At 34.9% G+C, this 16,552-nt stretch overlaps 2 protein-coding genes across 2 annotated transcripts; one reads left to right on the forward strand and one right to left on the reverse strand.

The window, feature by feature from the left end:
- Positions 1–520: 520 nt before the first annotated feature.
- On the reverse strand, positions 521–15,709 carry LOC102581598 (uncharacterized). The gene is made up of 21 exons (XM_015302949.1): positions 15,706–15,709; positions 14,737–14,990; positions 14,362–14,479; positions 13,750–13,820; positions 13,038–13,060; positions 11,992–12,173; positions 10,224–10,319; positions 10,080–10,122; positions 9,660–9,748; positions 9,223–9,315; positions 8,063–8,117; positions 6,947–7,046; positions 5,361–5,577; positions 4,598–4,814; positions 4,486–4,523; positions 4,175–4,238; positions 3,998–4,102; positions 3,872–3,891; positions 2,857–3,801; positions 2,606–2,771; positions 521–942 (listed from the first exon to the last, which is right to left on the reverse strand). Exons 1-20 carry the CDS (start codon positions 15,707–15,709, stop codon positions 2,638–2,640), a joined length of 2,868 nt encoding a protein of 955 aa, XP_015158435.1. The 3' UTR covers positions 521–942; positions 2,606–2,637.
- Positions 951–2,517, forward strand: LOC107057879 (two-component response regulator ORR4-like). The gene is made up of 3 exons (XM_015302951.1): positions 951–1,791; positions 1,879–1,948; positions 2,033–2,517. Exons 1-3 carry the CDS (start codon positions 1,657–1,659, stop codon positions 2,065–2,067), a joined length of 240 nt encoding a protein of 79 aa, XP_015158437.1. The 5' UTR covers positions 951–1,656; the 3' UTR covers positions 2,068–2,517.
- Positions 15,710–16,552: the final 843 nt, after the last annotated feature.

A 16,552-nucleotide genomic window follows, 5' to 3' on the forward strand; every position in this document is an offset into this window, starting at 1 on the left:
AAAAAAATTAAGTTTGTTTTTAAAAAATATTTTCAATTTCAAAAATTATTTTCATTCATAAATCAAACACAAAATCTTTTCCGAAAAATATTTTCTACTCACCAACCAAACATGAAAAAATAAGTCAAAAATCAACTTGTTTTCCAAGAAAACATTTTCTAGGAAAACATTTTCCTTCATACCAAACACACCCTAAGACATGGAAATAACTGAAAGACATGAATCTAAATAGAGTACTATGGAGGAACTATTACCTCACGCGGGAACTGACCAGGTGAAAGAGGTGGCGGTATTAAAAAAGAAAAAAGAAAAAAAATTAAATCTAAACTTTTTTCAACTATATTGTAATTTATTTTTTGTATCTATAAAAAATTTGGAGTGTATGATAAATTTTATAAGAAATTAAGTGAATAAATTTAACCATCGAAATAATAAATTCAAAAAATTATTTATAAAAAATAAAAAATCTAACCCATTAGACTAAAAGGGTATATCTGAATCATTTGTGTAACTATAGAGGTATGTAAATGTGAATCACTTTTATAACAAAGAATATATCAACTCTAAATCGCCCCACAGTTGAGGAGTATATCAGAACCTTTTAAGGCAGGATTTTTTTGAGCTTTCATCTCTCTCTATATAATAAGACAATGAAAGCAAATAGACACCATTTAGCTGGACCACCACGAGAAGAAAAATTAAAGGAGATAAAAGAGACATTTCTATGAACGTTTCTTGAATTCATGTAGCTTTGTATGCCTCTTAGCGTACATTAATAGCAGGCATTTGGCATTAAGTTTAGTCAGCTATAGTTTATACCAAGTACACATGAAACTTTTAATGTTGTCCCAGTTGCCTTGCTTGCCCTCAGTTCACTAATTGGCATTTACGCTTCATTTGCTGCCTGCAAAGCTTGTCAGACCTTCCATGCCCTCCCCATTCCTGTAGTTGTAGACAAGAAATTACCGCTTGAAGATGCATTAACAAAGCTTTAAGAATCCTAACTACTCCAAAGAAATTGAAGAATTAGAATGTCTATAGCAAATTGTACCCAACGTAATTAGTCGATAGACTCAATAGAGAACATGGCTATGGTTTATGCAAGCATTGAACATGTGATGAACTTGTTTGCTTAAGCAATGAATTTGGGACTAATTTCTTTTGACCCTACAAATAATGTGTTCTACTTCACAAAATTACTACCAAATCTCTGAAGTTACGAGGAAATTGTGAATTTGAGCTGTTCTTTTGGTCCTTGCTGCCGTGACTACAGCAGAGAACGGGCAGAAGACATTGGAATTGTAGGGCTCGGTGGAGAGAGCAGTATTTTGATAACTATTCTCTTCATCCATGTACCCTTGATTTTCTGAAGTTACTACAGCCAAACACCATGAAGAAACATACAATATGAGGTTCCATACCTCCTTCACAGTCCAACATTCGCTCATAATTATTTATGCTCTAGTCACTAATGTTAGGGAGAAAGATTAGTAACTTGTTTGCCTCCATGGAACAAAGAAAATAGCAGGTTATATTAGGCATTATATATTTATGGTTGGAAAAAATAGTGTCATCAGTGGGTCAGTTCAATGCATATGATTTTTTATCACCAGTCCATCATTCAATGCCTGTGATCAGCACAATTTGTTATATGACATGTCATCTTTTCGAACTTTGTGCATTTATACACTGAGCTTTGATTCGATATTGCAGGAAACGAACACAAACTTGATCATTACTGACTACTGCATATCAAGGATGACAGGATACGATCTACTCAAAAGGGTGAAGGTATTAAGTGGGCCTTAGGGATGCTCTCTCCTCCCCCCCTGCGCCCAAAGTTTCTTTGCCTCCATTTGAACCATTTCTAAATGGCAGGGATCCTCTAATTTGAAAGAGATACCTGTGGTTATCGTATCATCCGAGAACGTCTTACCTGAATCAAGAAGTAATTACTCAAGCAGCAACCTTTTGTAATATAACCAGACATATTATACCATGTTTTATCTTCTGATTTTGTTTACCAATATAGGTGCTTGGAAGAAGGTGCTAAAGAATTTATGCTAGAGCTTATCAAACAATCAGATGTTAAGAAATTGAGATGTCATATGACCAAAGTAACCAAACCATGCAGTGGATGGCTATGCACCGGGAGGTAAAACAACAGAGCACAGTGACAGAAATATAAGCGAAAAACTAGAGAAAACATAGGAGCAGAAATTGACTATGGCACTATTGATTATTGAATAACGATTCAAGGGAAAGTGATCATTGACAACATTATCCTTCTTTTATCTATTTTATTAGCTATTTTTTAGTCAATCCCATCACTCCGTCTTAATTTCTAATGTTTTCTGTTAAAAGCATGGTCTCTCTAGTCTCTCCCCTAAAAAAATATATTGCACATGCATCAAAACTGAACATAAATCTGGTTCTACAAGTTCAATAGTCATGGAAGTCATGCATTACTAGAACACAAGATAACTTGCATGTGTCCAAACCATAGCGAAAAACACATGAAGGTCAAATGCTAAAAAAGCCAAACTATAGAATTAGAATGTTCATGTTTGCATTTATCTATTAAAACTTGAATAGAGTATCATACCATTGTCCAAGTTCTTTAATCCTGTGCTTCCTTCAAAAACTGCACATGTAAAAATTGAAGGACACGGCCTCAAGCATCATCACTTGCCCATTTTGGTGAATGTTGTGACTTTGTCGTGTAGTTATCATTCCTTCTTTTGATGAAGACCTGCTGTCATCTTTTGTAACTAGCAAAGCACAAAAACACTTCTTATAATTATAAACGAAGGACTAATTTAAAAATTAGGATCACAAAGGAGGAAAACCTTCGACCTTCATCTCCTGCTTGGTATCTAAGTGAAGATTGGGTATCCTGATTTTTATCTAAACTGTCCTGATCCCCCTTTGATACAGTGGACATCTCTACAGAGGAAGATGCTTCTTCTGCACATTCAGAATAGTTAAACGATCCTGTCCTGTCCTTCACTTCTGGAATTTTTTCTTTTGGTTCATCACAGTTACTACACTCATTGACAGAACTTGATCCATCCATAGACTTTTCCTTTCCTGATGAGAAACTCTTGCACCTACCAGAAACTTCAGTATTGGGGTCAAATTGGCTGCTATCAAATGGTAGGATATCAACACCTTTATCTCCATCGCTTCCAACATCTCTTACAATGTTTCCTGTTACTGTGCCATGGGAACCGAGAGTATGTAATGAATTCTCAGCACCACATCCCTTCTTGGCATCCTGAAACAAGTTCCTGAAGGTGCATGCGGGGCTATCTAGTTCAAAAGTTATTGGTTCCATCATAAAACATGAGGGTGCATATTCACCAGGATATTCGATAGACCCTTCGAGGTTGTGTAGGGAGTCAACTTGTAACTTAGGCTCCTGATCAGTAAGGACATCTCCAACCAAGAAGTCGGAACAAGTGGAAACATATCTTTTGGACGCTGAAGTTTGGTAGAAAGATCTGAATCTAGAATTTGACTCTCCTGGACCACATCTTGCCTCCCTCAGTCCATCATTGTTCATGTCTGACCTCTTCTCATAAAATGCAGAATTGTAATTTTCTGGCTTTGCTCTTGATTGGTTCGGTAGCCATGGTAACTTTGTTGGCTTTCCTTGCTGAATATCATTCCTCTTGCAGTTTCTTTCATTAGCAAATAACTTCTCACAGAATTTTGTCTCTTTCCTCCCATCAGATACCTCCTGGCTTCTCCTTTTATTATTTGAGTTCACCTTTTGTTGTGTGTCTAAGTCACCCACCACTGGATGGAGAAAAAGAAAAATGATTATATTGCTCAAGTCAACAAGTCAGTGAGTACAAATGACATTGACCTGCAGTGGATGATTCTTCGCTGAAGAGAAGTCAACATATCCCCAAGAATAAACTGGATTAGTTCATTAGAAAATGAAAAGGCCCAGTAGAGAGACCAGTAAACAGAAAGAGCTTCAAATAGCAACCTCAATAAACTCAAATTATCTCTTGCATCTTCATTTGCAAACCATGTCCTATCAACATGGTCTATATAATCCATTAAATGAGGACTTGTACATCCCATGGAACACCTGCCAATAAGAAATAGAAGAGTTTAAACCAACAAAAGAATCCCCCTCACATCTACTGCAAAATGTGCCTACCATTCTCCATCCGAGACACTGAAATTCTCTGGTTTGAAGTGCTTGGAATAGGGAGTAGGTGCATCTGTTAAAGAGAGAATAACACATCAAAACCACAGAAAATGCAACTTATTGGCCCAAACTATGATCTCAATAATACCAGGAAAAACTATTCAATAGCACTCCATTTTAGCTCCCCATATTGAACAGTTCATATTTTTTGAACTTGGAGAAACTAAATGACTTTTGATAGAACCATGAGAAGCAAAACAGGTAAAAGAATATGTACATCTTTTAAAAGAGAATCTCTTATTAGCAGAAATGTAAAGCACCTATTATGTTGAATTCTGATTTGGCTTTCATCCTGACACTGCAAGGACAAGACACCTTTAGTATAGAACACAAACACCATCAAATTAAAGATTGAAGTACTACATGGGAAACCTTTGCTTCTGATGATAAGAGTCATCAAAATAAGTGTCTTGCTTCCCATAATTTCTGGCACTACAAGAATTGGCAAAATCCCGACTATAACAGTCCTCAAAGTTGAATTCTCGCATCCCACAACTTTGGTTGTTCCAAAAATCAGTGGAAACAGCATCTAAATGAGATGAACAATAATCTTCATGAAAGCTTTCAGGAAGTGGGAAGCTGGAATTTGCTGAATGTGAAGCATAAAACACGATGTAGTCACGTCACTTGTAAAATGAAGCAAAACCTTAGAAGATGTGGAAGTGCCAAAAGGTTTGAAATTTCTATGCAACTTCAAAAGCACTTCTCCAATTTTAAGCTCTGTACCACAGGGGTTAATTCCTCTTAGGAGAAACATGTTATTAGTATTGGCGAACTGTCAAAAACAATGTCGAAAATTCAAGCTTAATAAAGATATATGTATGGGAACTTTAAATGTGTTAACTAGCTGTGATGTTATTAATGTGGCATTTGTCTAAGTTTGCAGACATTTGGAACTTTTTTCTTGTATGCAAAGTAGTTCAAATAAATACATGTTCCTAAAAGTTAAAAATTGATTTTGCAAACTCTAAAACAAACGGTTCCAAAGGAATTACAAAGTTGAATTATACTTTTTTTCCAGGAAAATGAACAGAGATTTACCCAAATAAAAATGATACTCAAGAAACCAACACCACTTGGAGATGTCAATGTAGAAGCCAGAAAAGATATGGAAAAAACATATTAAGGACCCTACCATTCAAAATTGTATGTGAACTTCCCTTGTTTTTGCCGAAGATTTCATCATTCTCAAAAGTGTACAGACAAGTGAAATTGTTATTAGAGGAGAACCATTTGGTATCTAGTAACTTATGTTCTGCACTGCCAGGTGAATCTTGTACTCCCCTGGAGCAAGAGGATCTGTCGAAAGGACTTGTATGAAAAGGTAGTTCTACATCCACCATCATGCTATCCTGTAGTTTGTCAATATAACCAGAAACAAAGATATCAGGAATTCGACCTCCATATAACCAATTAGGGCTGAGCCGATAATGGAAGGACATCTGCATTGCAATAATCCTTCCACAAAGAACCAACTGTTTTTTGTTTTTCATTTTTCATTTTCAGACGGTGAGGGGCTTATTAACAAAAGTATGCACATATGGAGTGTGTGTGTATATATATATATATATATATAAAGCACCCATATGTTGAAAAACAATTGAATGGAATAGAACTTAGGTATCTCATCACTTTTCGAGATTAAGAGCATAAAATGCTGTTCTACATCAACTGAACCAATAAACACAGAATCTGTAGATTTCAGATTCAGATGCCGACCATATAAGAAGCTATGAATGCTGAAACTAAACATCTAGTTGACGGAAGCCTGGAACTTGGTTTTAACACCTATTGCCAAAGCCTTTCCCATTTGATATCATAAGATATAGTAGATGAAGGATGTGTTATGGAATAATTTTTTTTATAGAACCTTGAAAAGTATTTCCTAAATCATTTTATGCCGTTTGATAGGGTAAAAATATATGTGACATATGGTAGTGATAGGAAGTGGAGATAGGGCATAGGTGTGGTGTTTCAAAACAGGTTGACATGAGGTTTACATTGAAGAACGACATCTGGTGTAAGTTTATATATGTTAGAGTGGTTAAAAGTCCCACATTGGTTGGGGAATGGACTGGTGGTCTCCTTATATGGACTTGGGGAATCCTCCCCTCTTGAGCTAGCTTTTGGGGTTGAGTTAGGCTCATGTGTAATATCTTTATATGGTATCAGAGCCAGGTCTATCCTCGTATGGGCTCCCGGTCCACACGCCAGTTGGGCCTGGCGTGAAGAGGGGTGTTAAGAGTGGGTAAAAGACCCACATTGGTTGGGGAATGGACTGGTGGTCTCCTTATATGGACTTGGGCAATCCTCCCCTCTCGAGCTAGCTTTTGGGGTTGAATTAGGCTCAGGGGTCATATCTTTACAATATAATTGTAGCCGAAAAGGGCATATGCTCACAAAAGTCAATTTCCTTCTTTTGGTGAAAAAAATTTAGACAATTGAACACAAAAAATGGGTTTCATCAAGAAAAAACTTATGCCATGCTAAACACCCTACACAAGAAGTGAAACAAAAAAGAAATTGACAACAGTAAGTTACAAATTATAGGAAATGAAGTAAAAGCGCAAAGATTTCTAGAGGTAATGGTCCTCTATCCCACGGAAAGGAGACACTAATAAAGATAGGAGTTCAAGTCATTCGAAGGAAGCGCTAGTAGTAAACATGCAGCAAGCTAGCAACCCCAAACAGAATTATAAAAGCATCAGGAAGTGCTCTCACCAATTCCAGGTCAATTCCATCTATTCCCTTGTTAAGGTAGTCAGATGAGAGAGCTTTTCTCCTTGCCCTTGGGGGTGAGGGCCTACCATATGCCAAGGGTCTGCTATCATACAACATAAAAAGCAGCATTTAGAAGGAGCACTTTCAAAGATTTCCACGCAACTTAATTCTCAAAAAAAGATTTCCATGCAACTTTGTGAGATTGTACCGACAAAGCATAAAAGAAGTGTCCCCTTAAATCAGCCTACTGCAACATGAAGAACTAAAACCATTAAGCATGCCAATTTTTTTTTTGATAAAGGTAACATATTAAGCATGCCAATTTGATTAGGTCCTATGTAAAATTAATCATTTAGGAAGTTGGTGTATCCAAACCTGAGAAGCAATCAGGAGTATAGTTCTCCAAAAAACTGATCTAGTATTCCAAAATGTAAGATAAGCATGAACCATGCGTGAATTGATCGAAAGGATATCCACAGCTTGGTTATATAATACATAGTATTAAGAACATTAAACATCCCAGAGAGGGACTCAGAGTCTCAGATCACTTTCCAGTGGCTAGAGTACTGAGCTAAGCTGTTTTGAGAAAATTGTGGTATCCAAACACCCTTGCTTATCAAGAACTGATGTCAGCTGAGCAAGTGAACGGTATCATGGAATCTGGTGGTTATAGAGTGCCTGTATTACTTTTTTGCTTATCTGGAAATAGCTAAGAGCTTCTACTGGAATTTGGAATTCCTTCTTTCTAGAAGTAGCATTATTGTAAAATATATCCATGACATTAATGTCTCGTCCTCTGTTTATGAAGCTCTATATCAGTGGCGAAGAGGACCTAGTTAAAAATCCACTTTATCGTCTAAATGGTCATGTTAACAGCCAGATGATCTCCTCAAAACCTAGGAAAGTAATGCAAGTCGCCTAAATGTGCAGATGATGTTTTCAGTCGATAGAACTGATGCATGCAGCTATCATAGTCAATTTAAATTTAAAACCTATTTATAGTCTTGACTTCCAAGGGTAGTCCTAACCACTACTTATCATAGAAATCTTGTCAAGATGGAATTTGCAAAATTATTATTCATGGTCTATTATTCTTGATTAATAAAGTAAATATACCTGCCAGGTAGCTGCGGTGAATGAACTGGGGTAGACATTTCAACTTTACCTAAACCTTGTAAGGCAAAAAGGTATCTGATCAAATGTTCATTCTAAAAGATCTGAAAGCCACACAAATATAGACAGTTCTTCCCTCCTTTTCCCTGCAAACTGGAAATGATGCCATAAAGAGCATAAAGTAGAAAGGAAAATGAAGAAATAATCATCATATTGTCACATATATTTTTATTTTTTTTGATAACCGAGAAATCCGTTTGTGACCCGCCTTTTGGACCAATCACAGTCTTCTAAACTCGGTGGATAATGGGCCCGCCCCTCTACCCTTCCCCACTTAAATACCAGGCTTCGCTTTGCATGGTGTGAGGCTTGAACCTGCGACCTAAGCCACAAATCCTCCACCTTTTGCCACTCGAGCTAGGCCTTGGGGGCCATATTGTCACATATATATATAGTAGAGGAGCCAGGATTTTCAATAAGGGGGTTCAAAATATGAAGTAAATACTCTAATAAATTGTTTGTCTATTTTCTATTATAATAATGATACAGGACAAACATGCAACACACGTTCTCAAAGACTAATGCTAAAAGAATAGTTATATGATACCCCATCCATTTTAAATTGTTTGTCTTACTTTCCTTTTTAGTCCATTTAAAAAAGAATGTTGCTTTTCTTTTTTAGGCAACTTTTTAATTCCAACTTTCCACATAGCATATTTAACCACAAGAACAAAGTCTTTACTTTCTTCAACTCTATGTCAAGTCAAAACCAAACAAACAAATTGAAACAGAAGGAGTATTTGAAAAGATTTCTATAAAGAGCATTAAGTAGAAAAGAAAATGAAAGAAGTTAATTGAGCTTTTCTACTCATTTGTAGGAAATGTTTTTTCATAATTGTTGTTTCTGGACCATCCTGCGCGAGTTCTACGAAATACCTGTCACCTCCCACCACCATCAGGTACCTAGTAATTCTGTCCACCAAGGCTAAGACAGATGGAAAGAAATCACCTAGTGTTTTTTTTTGTCTCTGCTAGGATTTGAACCCGAAACTTCATGGTTCTCAATCCACTTCATTGACCACTAGATCACACCCTTAGTGTAAAATTGTTAGTCTTTCAAAAAACATAAATGTAACTGCTTCATGGTCAACCATCGAATATACCTTCAATCGAAAATGCAACATGGCCTTCATGAGTTGAACTTTCCAACTCATAGTTCGGTCCATCATCACCAAGTATGTCAATGATAGAGAGTTCTGCAAAATTGAGATTTTAGTATATATGGTAATAATTATTTTAGCTCTGACAGTTCAAACCAGAGAATATTCTTGGGAAGTGCTTTTTCTAAAGTAGGGCCATTAAATTTACAGGTGATAAACATTTGTCAGCTATGGACAAAAGGATATCTTGATGTAATACCATGAACTTGTACTTTCAACTACAATAATAAGTTGAAATTCAAAAAGGAAGTGTCTCCAATCAGAATGTTAATCCTGTTGCTAAAGATACTTTAACAAGCCATTTCAATTTTGTTTTGACAGGTAAGTATTACACAAGCTTACAGGCAAACACTTCTATTCAGTATTCATGATATACTCACGTTTGCTTGTAGAGTTCGCCAATGGGTTTACTTTATCATTGGTGTTGTACAAACCTCTCTCATGACCTCCAGGTGCTCCAACTGATGTACTGAGAAACATCAACTTTTAATTGAACTTTTTTCAGGAAAAAAAAATATTTCATCGACATCACAACCAAACATGTAGAATACTAAGAATACAGTTCACGGTGATTCTGGACCTTCTAATCATTACTAGCATCCAAATCAGGCATGTACTTAAAGTTTCTCCATCTACACTTGTGAGAATCTTTTTATTATAGAAAAAATATACTCAAGCAAACTTCCTTAAGGATTTTTTTGATATATATACTTATGCAATTCAACAAGATAAATCTACAAGATTTTTTTTATGTTTATGCAATTCGATATGGATAATCCACTCAACATAAACATGCTTACTGATTTGGGCAGGCTGCATAATCTTGGGAGCTTGGTGACGTTCCTATTAGGACAATGAATCACATACTTAATACATCCAAATGACAAGAAAGTACAATTACACTCCTCAGAAAACCAGCTTTTGCCAGAACGCAAGTGTACTACCTTCCTTATGTTGAAGGGGGCCAAGATAAATGACTTCTTTTGTTTGAATCACTGGAGAAGGCTGTAGCATTTGATTGTCCTCATAAATATGCCTTGCTAACATAGTAATGAAAAAGAAAATTAGGCCACAAAAGGGAGATCGGGAATCACTCAGCTATTGAAGGGAATAGGTTCACTCATCAAATAAGAAAATCGACAAAGTGCAATTTTAATACGGTCACATTGTATAATGAAACTTTGTGTCAATTCCATATTGAAATTTATAATTGATAAACAATGTATATTAGGTTGTCATATCATTGAAGACTTGGAAATGACAGTAAAGAAATTTGTCAAAGATGAATCCTAACAGCACCTGATAGGAAATCATTGCACTGGGACATAAGTGCTAATGAAGCTGCATAATGTTTGCAACTGCAGTTCAAAAGTTCTCTTGAGATCTAAAGAAAGTGAAAATGCACATCATTCATTTTGGTTTTCACAAATTTCAAGGATTTTACTTCCTAAGGCTGAGCAGGTTGAGATACAAACTTATTTGACAAGTAAGATCTCTGACATAATATGTCTGTATTGTTCCAATTTTATCAGATGTCAACAACAACATACCTAGAGAAATCCCAAAAGTGGGGTAGGGGAGGGTAGAGCTTACGCTGACCTTACCACTACCTCGTGGATGTAGAGAGGCTATTTCCAAAACACCCTCGGCTCAAGTACAGCAAATCCAAGTACAAGAAAAAAGAAAATAGTGGAAAAAACATAGCAACTAACAAAGGGGCAGTGCAAATCCTACACGAAAGGACCAAGAACAATAAAATAGTAGTGATAATCGAAACACAATAAACAATAGATGATGATAGATATCCCAATCAAGAACTTCAATAAACAGCTAGTACAACGACAAAAACACCAAGCAGCCTAAACTCTCGGAAAGCAAGACAACACTCCACTACCTACTAACCTTCTACACTAATGTGTGTCCTCCACACCTTCTTATCTAAGATCATGTCCTCGGTAACCTGAAATTAGATCATGTCCTTGGTAACCTGAAATTAGATCATGTCCTGTCTAATCACCTATCCCCAATACTTCTTAGGTCTACCTACCTCTCTTCATACCTACTATAACCAATCCACTATATTACCATTAACTAAAATATGTTGACGGTTAACTAATTGACGGGCTGCAGGAAAAGCACCATTATGTCCTTCCAAAAAACCTTTTAAGTAGTGTTTTTTCTTTGCGGGGTGGGGTGGGCAAAATGAGATACTTAATAAGTATGACAGGAAACAGTCCTACATGCCATTGATATATTCACCAACTGGACATACATTTTTTCATTCATTAATAATAGCACATTATTTCTGTAAAGGACTATACAATTGTACTTATCACAGACCAATTTTGCACCATTATGCAACTTAAGAGACAATTAATAAGAGTAGGGTGGACATATACTTGATCTTAGCCAAAAATCCAAGAAAAGTATACATTATTGTGTATGTGTGTGTGTATATATATCTTTTCAAATTTCACATAATTAGGATTCATCACCTTGAGTTGTACGGAGTTGCAATATGAAAACAAACAAATCTTTTGAACATCACTTCACCAGTAACCTAATGATGGGATTGTGTGATTATAATATCTCTGAGATAGGTCATACTAAGAAACATGAACAAGCACCAAATGCTATTGTCGATTGCCCCAAAGAGCAAATAATTATATATGCTTAAAATTTTGGAGAGTTCAAAAATTGAAGTCAAAGTACCTGAGTGGACATTTGACTTGTGTTCCCCAGAACCTGTTGATACGTTTAGTAAACTCAGAATATCAAGTGAACGACTATTCTTTTCTTGCTGATTACATGGGCTTTTCTCATCAAAGAAGCTCTCTCTTGCATTTTTTTTCTGCTGCTCTTGCCATTTTCTTTGCTCAAAGTATTGCTTTTGCCTGTAAGATAGACAAACTACATCTTAGCCTACACTTGGACATACAATATCATATCCCAAATTCTCCATATAGCATGATTTGGGATTCCAAATCATGATTTCAAATTTTTTTAAATGTAAATCTTGACCCATAAGTTTTCTTTAAAAAAATAGGAAACTTTTTGACCCATAAGTTTATATTTTGTAAAAAAAATATACTCATCATTTTAAATATGGAAAAGACTCATGCCTGGTGCCATGAGAAAGGATTATATCAAAAAATAACTAGTTACTAGTTGACTAGTGAATCTTTAAAAAATTAGGTGTTCTTGGAAGTTTATAATCGCAAATATTGTTTATAAAAGGAACATGGAGATATGTGATTTATCAATGCAGTGCCTTCGGATATTCTGATATCTTATTTATACACTATAATTTGTTCATTTGGTAAAATTGTATAAGAATTGCGGAAATTTTGATAGTTTTCATAACTTGTGAGGTTTTTCATGTTTATGAGAAAAAAATACGACTTAAAAAATCCAAATTACATGTCCAAACAAAACTTCAACTTCAAATCAATCTGATTTCAAATCATGATTTCGTATCACATATACAAATGAGCCCTGAATCTTATTTTTTTAATTTTAAATTGGGGCTGGGAAAGGGGAAATGGGAGAGGGGATTACAATATGGGGAATTGAATCCTCACCAACAAGGTGGGAGTTCAAATAGCCAACCAACTAAGCTACTAAGATTCCCTTAGTCTAAATCTCTACATATTGGAAGTTAGGACAACAGTATCAAAGAATGATGACCTATGTTCACGTTGAGTAAAGCTACAACAATTATCCAATCAAATAAAGACTGATGGGTGATATTTTAATACCTTTTCTGTGTTGACCTTCTTGACTGATGTTTTTCCATCCCGCAAAAGGATAATACAAATCACAAGAGAAAATGTCAGTATGAAAACATTTCCCAAAGCACAATAAGATTAAATCTTTAAAAACAATGGGAACAAATTAAACTTCCACAAGAACAAGTTGATAGCCTTCAACAGAAGATGAATGTTCTATTTCTTATTGCCTTTTTTATATTTAATTTTGGGGGGTGGAGTAAGCTGAATGTTATCACAACAAACCTGCAAACTGGTTTGTACAAAATTAAACTCGCATAGAGAAAGTGTGGGAGGTTAGCTTTTTTCAAAAGAAGATTTAGGCTAGGACTACATGGATTAAGAATATTTTCATTTCCTCTAGGAATATGCTTGAGCTCCTAATCTCTAAAGGGTGATCTTCATCTTTTAATATACTTTTATGTAACTCCTCATTTGAACAGTATTAACCACAATATACATTAAAATCCATTACCATCTCAAGACTCAAAAGACATGCATTACATTTGGACTGTATTAACCACAACTTTACATTAAAATCCATTACCATCATGAGAGACATGCATTACTAGAGATCAACTAACAAACCACACTAATGAGCTGTAGTTCTACCTAATTTCAAATTTGCTCAATTGTGCTTCCAGCCTCCAAATTCAGAAATATGCAAGTAAATCTCCAGATTAATAAGTAATTTGACACTTACAGTATCAACTTTCCTCCTTGACCCACCCATCCATTGTAACATCGTGGAAGAAATCTTCCTTGCAACATCCACTAAATGGGGAAGAGATAATTATATAAGGACCAGAGGAAAAGAAAGGGAGCAACACAACAACACTACGATATAGATTATAGCCATTCAATCAGGCTAATCAGCAGCTACAACAGTAACAACACAATAACACTACAAGCCTTGTATGCTTCCTAATTTATCAAGTTCCTAACAACAGTAACAACACAACAAGGCTACAAGTTGCACCACAAGCAGCTCAACACAAATATCATATCAAAATAACTAAATAAAACAGCAGCACTACAAGCTGCACCACTGTAGCATCACAATTTGTATATTAAGCTGTCACCATGTCACACAACTTGAAAATTTTCTAGCACAAACAGAAAATTAAGTCCAAACATAGTACTGATAGTTATACTCAAGTCAACAAAATAATAACTACTTAATCAAGTAAATGATTTCCCACACAAAAAAAAAGGGGAAAGCCAAATTATATGCCAATTCAACTGTAGTTTTCTCATAAATGAAATCAAAACGTCACAGTGAAATTGTGAAATTAAAAGTGTAATTTAGACTTACCAGTAGCAGAGAATGAGAAATCGTGAGCACCTGAGAAGAGTTCTGATTCTGAGAGAGAAATCGTGAGCTTCTGAGAGTGAAATCGAGGCAGTGAGCGACTAAGCGGACTACTGAGCTTCTGAGAAGAGAGTAAAATGTGAGCCAGTGAGTGCAGTGCTGAACCTTCTAAGTTCTAGGAACTAAACCAAAAGCCCCAAACCAAGTAACTACGTTGAAAATTTCAACTTGAAATTCAGAAATTTCAAACCATAAAAATAATTGAGCCCAGTAACAAATGAGGAAATCGTCAACTTAGGTTGAAATTCACGAGAGTTTTCTCATAAATCAAACCCAAACGTCGCAGTGAAATCGTGAAATTAAGAATTTGAGACTTACTTCTGAGCTCCTGAGCGGAGTTCTGACAGTGAAATGGTGAGCTTCTGAGTCCCGAGAGCCGGTGAGAGAACTCGAGTGAACAAAATCTGAGAGTATCAGTGAAACCTGAGAGTTAATCTCGTCGTCGTGCGTGAGTGAATTGTGGAATCGATGAGAAACGCGGGAGACGGGAAACTTGAGAACTTTAAAAGTTGTTTGTAATTTTTCCTTTTCCAAACCAGTTTGCTTTTTCGGATACTGACCCGTTCGTTCCACTAATGAGTTGGAGAAATTGACATTTCTCCCATGAAAAATAGTTTGACATTAATGGGTAAATGGGCAGGTTGGGTCAATTTTGGATGGGTTGAAATATGTCAATATAAAATGAGTAATAATTTAATCCATTCATAATTGATATGGGTAAAAATGGATTGGGTGACAAATGAGTTTGGTAAAATACAAGTTTACTTATATTTATACTCTACTCAAGAATTCAACGTGGAGAAAATATTTTAGTATTTCTTTGGTTGAAAAATATTGAAAATAGTTTATTTAGTTTACTTGTATCATAAAAGTCAAAAATTTTGTTTTATAATTTTTCAATATAAAATAAATTTATGTAATAACAAGGGGAAAAAAAAAAAAAATTCAAAGTAAATGAATATTTGCATTTTTGGACTAAAACATGCTTAATGCACTTTAAGCAATATCAATACTAATATATGATTTGCTTATTTTACACTAATATTTGTTATCCAATATAAAATTAAACAAATAAAAAATATAATTATAATTAACAAAAGAAATGTACATTTAAAATATATATTTTTTGGAGGACCAAAGATTTCACATTTTCAATTATGGAGAAGAATAATTAGTTTTATAGAAGAAAATAAAAAGGAAGAAAAGTCACAACATTTTCAGTGATATCATGAATTTTGAGTAAATAAAAGTTGGAAGCTTAACGCATTTGGTTATTCCATATTTTACCCATAGTTTACTCATATTTTACACATATTTTTATGGATTGAATATGGGTATCAACTCATAATTTACCCATACAAAAAATCATTCACCCAACCCATTAAAATATGGATGGATTCGACGGGTTACCAAAATATGAGCTCATTTTACCGGCATTATTTGACATCAACAAAGAAAATGTCAAGAATTGTGTGATATGACAAACATACCCTTAATTTTTTAAGAGCAACAATCTATATCAATTATCATATATGGCTAGAGGTGGCAGAATGGGTAATTTATATGGGTATTCACTCATATTTACCCATTTTAAATGGGTTGGGTACCCAACTCATTTTAAAATGAGTAAAAACAAAAAAATATTCATATTTAACCATTTAAAAGTGGGTAGTTAAATGGATAATATGGGTAAAAAATGTTCATTCATGAAAGAAAGAAAAGTGATTAGGGGTGAGTCGTAAAAAAAGCATTTTAAAAATATTACTATTTTTTTCTATAAATTTTTTTTTTTACATTTTTTTGGGATAGGGGGTAGGGTGGTAATTATTTTTTTAAATGTTTTTTTTATAAAGAAAAATTAATTTTTTTTGGGTGTGGAGCAACGCATTATCACTTGCTTCCATAAGGAAATATACTTATAAACTATTATTTTTTTAATAAAAAAGTATTATTATTATTTTTACATTTTTTTGGGATAAGGGGGGTAGGGGGGCTGGTAGGGAGGGTGGGGTGATGAAAAAATTTAAAAAAGATTTTGGTTTTTATGCTTTTAACTAGATCTCTACTATAAAATGAGTACCCATATTATCCATTGGGTAACTTGTTTTTACTCATTTAAAATGTGAGTCGAGTC

Source organism: Solanum tuberosum, unplaced genomic scaffold, assembly GCF_000226075.1.
Source record: "Solanum tuberosum cultivar DM 1-3 516 R44 unplaced genomic scaffold, SolTub_3.0 scf00398, whole genome shotgun sequence".
NCBI lineage: Eukaryota > Viridiplantae > Streptophyta > Magnoliopsida > Solanales > Solanaceae > Solanum > Solanum tuberosum.

What these genes read in the sequence shown, in the direction of transcription:
- LOC102581598 (XM_015302949.1), bottom strand. An exon ending in CAAGGAGGAAAGTTGATACT is followed by an intron (nt 13,061 to 13,749) that starts GTAAGTGTCAAA and finishes GAAAAACATCAG; the next exon opens with TCAAGAAGGTCAACACAGAA. An exon ending in TTCACATACAATTTTGAATG is followed by an intron (nt 4,815 to 5,360) that starts GTAGGGTCCTTA and finishes CTTCACATTCAG; the next exon opens with CAAATTCCAGCTTCCCACTT.
- LOC107057879 (XM_015302951.1), top strand. Translation starts at nt 1,657, where the DNA reads ATGTCATCTTTTCGAACTTTGTGCATTTATACACTGAGCTTTGATTCG. An exon ending in ATCTACTCAAAAGGGTGAAG is followed by an intron (nt 1,792 to 1,878) that starts GTATTAAGTGGG and finishes TCTAAATGGCAG; the next exon opens with GGATCCTCTAATTTGAAAGA. An exon ending in CGTCTTACCTGAATCAAGAA is followed by an intron (nt 1,949 to 2,032) that starts GTAATTACTCAA and finishes TTACCAATATAG; the next exon opens with GTGCTTGGAAGAAGGTGCTA.